Genomic DNA, 5,452 nt, shown 5'->3' with positions numbered 1-5,452 from the left:
ACGGACAGGTGGCACCAAGCAGCTCACAGCCTCACACGCATTCAAAAGCATGAAAATGAGCATTTTTTGTTACCACTATTCTGAAATAGATGTCATGTATAAATACCAACAAGTAAACACAAATCCAAAATCCATAGGCATTATAATTCAGTCATGTCTATGCATCCATTCTCCACAAGATGACAATACATATCCACAAAATTACTTTATCTTCATAGGATAAGCAAGTGCCATAATTATTACTCATACTCAATTAATGAATCTTAATAGTACAACAGTTCTTTTTCACATATCAATCAAAGCACCAAAGGACTTACGATCCAACATTGTAAAAGACCTTTGTAAGTCCTTTCTTCGTTCGAATTTGAGATACCTGATGGATAATAAAACAATAAAATCAGATCCGCAAATCCTTACCAAAACTCGCAAAAACAAAAACATGGCTTCACTACAATGAAGTAAATGAAACAAACTGAAATCAGGACATCATATAAATGAACATTTTTTACATCAAGTAATCAAAGTTCTCTAACAATGAACTTAGGGAAGTTGAAGCAAAACGTTTCTTACTGTAACACTTATGATGTCTGAAATATCAGAAACATGGGTGCCGCCACACGGGCAGCCGGGGTAGTCTCCAAGCCTCAGAATGCGAGGCGTGCTGCCCTGCAAGAGGTAGCCGAAAAAAGAGAGTGGAACCATTAGATTATCTAATACTAGAGCTGAAAAATGAAACAGCCTGTATAGGCATATAAAGGAAACTAGACTAATATGAAGACAGACCTTTGGAATGTAATCAGGAAGGCAACCACCACACATTTCAGCAGCTTCTTCATATGGTAAAACAGCAGCACAAACCTATTACAAACATGCCAAAATCACTTCAGCTTTTCTAGTTTTTGACATTATATAAGAGAGCAAAAATGCAAAATGTTAGAACTCACTTTCCCTCCTCTTGATATTAATTTATTAATGTCTAGCTCCAGTTCCTTCTGTAATTCAGTCTGTGGAACCGTGCCTTTGTATTCGACAAAAGGCCTGCCAACAAATGAATATATCAGTGCCTTTGCATACAACTTTCCACGGCAAAAGTGTGCGTAGTCTTGAACATATAACCAAGGTAAAATTGCAATATCTGATAACTTCAATAACCAAACGACTTATTTAGCTTAAAGTTTTCTGATCTTTCAATAAAATCATTTGATTAGTACCATACTTCATCACTAGCAAATAACTTCAGATATGATAGCAATTAGCAAGTGAAGGCTCATCACAACAAAAAAAAAAACAAAATACAAAAGAGTAATCTTTTCTTCCCAAACCTTCTTTTAGCTTTTAGTGTAAGTTACCACTAAAATTCATATCTCATCACTGGCAATTCCAGTTTCTAAAAGCATTTTGTATATATGATTAGCAAGTGAAGGCATTACATTCCTGATCACGAAACATATAAAGAATAAAAATAAGCCTAAAAATAAGCCCCAAGAATCTTAATTTGATATGAAAAATTATACCCATCAGGGAAATGATAGCCTTTTCCTGGCTCTAAATGTCCTAATCCCACATTTTTCATACACACATCCAACAAATGACCTGCTGAGTGTAGCCTGCAAAACCAGGACAAAAAATATGCAAGTTGTAATCAATATAAAGCTCCCAAAAGTCATTACATAATAAAGTCCCTTTTGTTTCAATATTATGAACCTGGAATTTAGCTTTCTCCTTGACTCATCAACATACAACAGACCTTCCTTCCCCTTCTCAAACATAGAATCTGCTTCCTCGGTCGAATTTTTGATGAACCCGTAGTGAAATAACTTAGAAAAATCGGCGTGGAAAAAAAAAATAAATAAATAAAAATTTGGTTAAATAACAATAACCCCACGTGTTTTTCCCTTGTTTATAACTCTGTCCTCTTAGAATAACAATACAACCCTTTTGAATAATAAATTACATCAAAATAAATCCATGTTCAAATAGAGTTTTATTTATTTATTTACAAAATACTCAAAACAAGAAAGGAAGAAAAAAACAAAAACAAAGAAAGTAAGAACCAATAAACAAAACAAAATACGAAAAAGATACTCAGATATGAACCCACAAGAATTTTCTGACGCAATTTATAAATTATAAAAACCGTTGTTTCCACAGACACAAATTTATTTCAAAATAAGAACAAAATACTAGCAAAGTTTAGGGTACGTGTATTTACAAAACTCAAGTCATAACTTAAATCCGAAAAAAAATACTATAATAAAAAAATTAAATTTAAATTTTTATGAGAGAAAACATCCTTAAAATCATAAAATAAAAGAAATAGTGAACTTAATTAATTTGATCAACTTACAATGCCGTCTTTGGACCGTACATCTTGGACGACGAACTTGAAGTCGGAATCAGCAATGGCGATGAACCCTAAATCCGCAGGTTGACCTCCACCTTGCGGGTGAAACACCGTACGATCTAATACCAAAGCGTGCCTACCATCATCGCCCTTCAGAAAAAGAAAATTTAAGGAAAAGAAAATTAGGGCAAAATGGAGGACCTGGAGGAGTTTAATTGCAGATTGAAGATAATTTTCCTCCATTTTCTCGTAAACCAAACGGAGATGAATCGGTAAACTATGGAAGCTCAGATTTACTGTAAGGTTTCAAAGAGCAGAGTGCTGACTTTGACGTAAGAGAGGATCGTGGCCTCGGATTGGAGCTTGAACATGTCTTCGTAGTAATCGAGCTTCGTGGGGCCTACGTCCATGGCTTCCAGTGACTTCAAAGCGCTGAGTTAACTCGTTCGTAACTCGGAAGAATCTTCCAGACAACTTTTCTCGAGTATTAGGGTTTTGCAGGGCGATCGCTGCAGAGAGTGAGCGAGTGTGATGAGATATTTTTGGCGCGAAACTGTACAGACGAAAGAGAGTAACCGAAACTTTGGACATGTTGTTTTGGAGTGTGACTTGAGTATAGTTCTTTAGTTAAATTTGAGTTATAATTTGAGTTGAAGTTATAACTTGAATTTGTGTTTAATTATGTATATTTGAGTTATGATTTAAGATAATAATCTTTTTGAGTTTGCATTTGAGTGAATCAAAACTTGAATTTGTAAGTTCTCTTGGTTGGAGAACTTCTGCCTCCTCAAGAGAATGACCTTGCCTTATATAGCTGAGGCTGCACACAAAATACTCTGATCTTATCTGACAAGATAAAAATTACATTATTAACCTTTTGACTTATGTTACAAGAAAACAAAAGATTTTAGGTCGAGCGGATTCCTAACTATTCCGCTTGTGACTAATTAAACAAATATAAGGTCACTTTCAATGGAGTGGTAGACAAGCTACTATTCTACTTTTGATTAAGACGAAAGAGAACAAACTTTTGTACAGAGTGGACAGCTGGGAGAGTCTAGTCATTGCAGATGGAAGTATAGTCTGACAAGGATGAGCTTGTGTTCGTTGAACCTTGCTCGTATGGCTTATCATGTGGGTACCACACTTTATGTCTTTTAGTGGAAGGTGGTATGTATTCTTTGAGGCCATCTGGAAGGTAGTCTGGGTCTTGTCAGTCTTGGAACAGTGCTGAAGAAGACAGCACCATTCGGATGATCCGGATAGTCCATGGGTTCTTAAGAAAAACCCTGAAAGTTCATCCGCCCAAAACCTTACACCATGCATGATGTTCTCATCGTACGATCAAGACTTCCCAGTTCTTGAAAGACATGTGAACCAGACAACTAAAATGGTTACCAGACCATACGTGCAGCCAACAGAAATTCAACCAGACAAAAGAACCAAGCAACCAACTTAGGCAGAAGAAGTTCTAAACTGTCAGACTCAAAATGACAGGGCACAAAACTAGGTCCTACAGAAGATCAAGACAAAGGTTGACAAAGGCATAGCTCAAGCCAGCCTTGCTGACAAGAGGCTTGACAGTCTTGGTGCAGAAGTACGAAGGATGTATGAAGGTCTTCAGTCAATCGGACACAAGCCCGATCCTCCTCTACAACCATGCACCAGTTCTGCGATAGCTCCACCCACTCAGATCTATGAACCATACAACATTTTCACTATCAGCAACAGTCGCTATTTCGAGCAAGACACAACTCCTCCATCAATCACACCAACATTCGCCTCTATTCCTCCATCATCACAACAAGACTCACGAAGTCAGCCTGACTACAATTCGGCACTGTTCCAAGACCCCAGGCCTTCTATATAGAAAAAAGATCAGAATAGGTCCATAGAAAGAAAAGGCTTGTGTAGAAAAAAATCATCTCAATCATGATTAAAACGAAAAAGTTATAACATTTTTAAGAATATAAAAATATTGTTCATTAATTTGAACTCGAGTTGAAAATGAAACTTGAACTTGAGTTTTAGTCCTAAACTCGAGTTCAAACTTAAAAGAACATAAACTTAAATAAAGTTGGAACTTGAATTGCATTTTTTTTTTTAATTTTGAGGCTGCCCAACACACCCTTTGTCTCACAAGAGGAAGACGACAGGATCTGAAACGACAGCTTCTCATTCAAACAACTGCAACTTTATGAAACTAGATATCTTTCAAATGACAACCGATTTATAGGATCATCAGACAAGAATTCTCCAAAAAACGACAACGACGGTAGGTTTCAAGAGGATATTTACGACAATGCTTCAGAAAAAAATTTAGAAATCTCCATGAACATTACTTGTTACATATTGATATTAGTATCATTGAAAAACGAGAAAACGACAATAGACAGTATAAATGACGAAAGCTCATAAACGCAATTGGCAACATCATATAGGTTTCTGTTTTAAAACGATAATAATTAAGAAACGACAAAATAGTACAGATGGAGAAATGAACGACGACACAATTTAAACGATAATAAAATAGAAACGACAACATTAAAATGAGTCTCAACAGGTATACATTTTCCCGCAAACGACAAAATTGGCTAAAAACGACAAGTGGGAGAACCAAGTGTACCCATTTTAGATCAAAATAAAACAGCTAACAAGTGTTAGTTAAGGCAAGAAAACTGATAATTCAATAGCCAAATAATATGCAGCAGCATTCATTGCGTTTATTTCTATTTTTTCTTCGTATGATAGTAGAAACACAATATGCAGCAGTATTCATTGCGTTTATTTCTATTTTTATTTCACCGATTTGAATATAAAATTCTAAATTTTATTACAGTAAAAAACTCTAAAAAATAATCACATTTAATTTTTTTTTTTCTCTACAGTAAAAAACTCACATAAAATCACATCTCAACTCAAATCAACAAACTAAACGAACATTTAGTCTTTTTTCAAACTCAAATTAATAAATTAAACAGACACTTGGTATTTTTTCAAACTCAATTAATAAACTAAATGGACACGTGGTCTTTTCGCTAGGCAAATACTAGGTTTTTTTTTTTTTTTTTTTTTTTGGGGCAAATTCCAAGCCCAATATTTTTATTT

At 35.1% G+C, this 5,452-nt stretch overlaps 1 protein-coding gene across 2 annotated transcripts; it reads right to left on the bottom strand.

The window, feature by feature from the left end:
• Positions 1-313: 313 nt before the first annotated feature.
• LOC21406297 (alanine--tRNA ligase) lies at positions 314-2,754 on the bottom strand. Of its 2 annotated transcripts, none has more exons than XM_010099988.1 (8): positions 2,671-2,754; positions 2,348-2,494; positions 1,705-1,817; positions 1,515-1,607; positions 945-1,038; positions 784-858; positions 571-666; positions 314-373 (listed from the first exon to the last, which is right to left on the bottom strand). In XM_010099988.1, the coding sequence occupies exons 1-8, from the start codon at positions 2,752-2,754 to the stop codon at positions 314-316; spliced, it is 762 nt and encodes a 253-aa protein (XP_010098290.1). The 2 variants fall into 2 exon arrangements, with proteins under 2 accessions (XP_010098290.1, XP_024022653.1); XM_024166885.1 differs by having other exon boundaries at positions 577-666.
• Between the last annotated feature and the right edge of the window lie 2,698 nt (positions 2,755-5,452).

Source organism: Morus notabilis, unplaced genomic scaffold, assembly GCF_000414095.1.
Source record: "Morus notabilis unplaced genomic scaffold, ASM41409v2 Scaffold156, whole genome shotgun sequence".
Lineage (NCBI taxonomy): Eukaryota > Viridiplantae > Streptophyta > Magnoliopsida > Rosales > Moraceae > Morus > Morus notabilis.
Note: the sequence above shows the minus strand (reverse complement) of the source record. Positions and strands in the feature narration are given on the sequence as shown.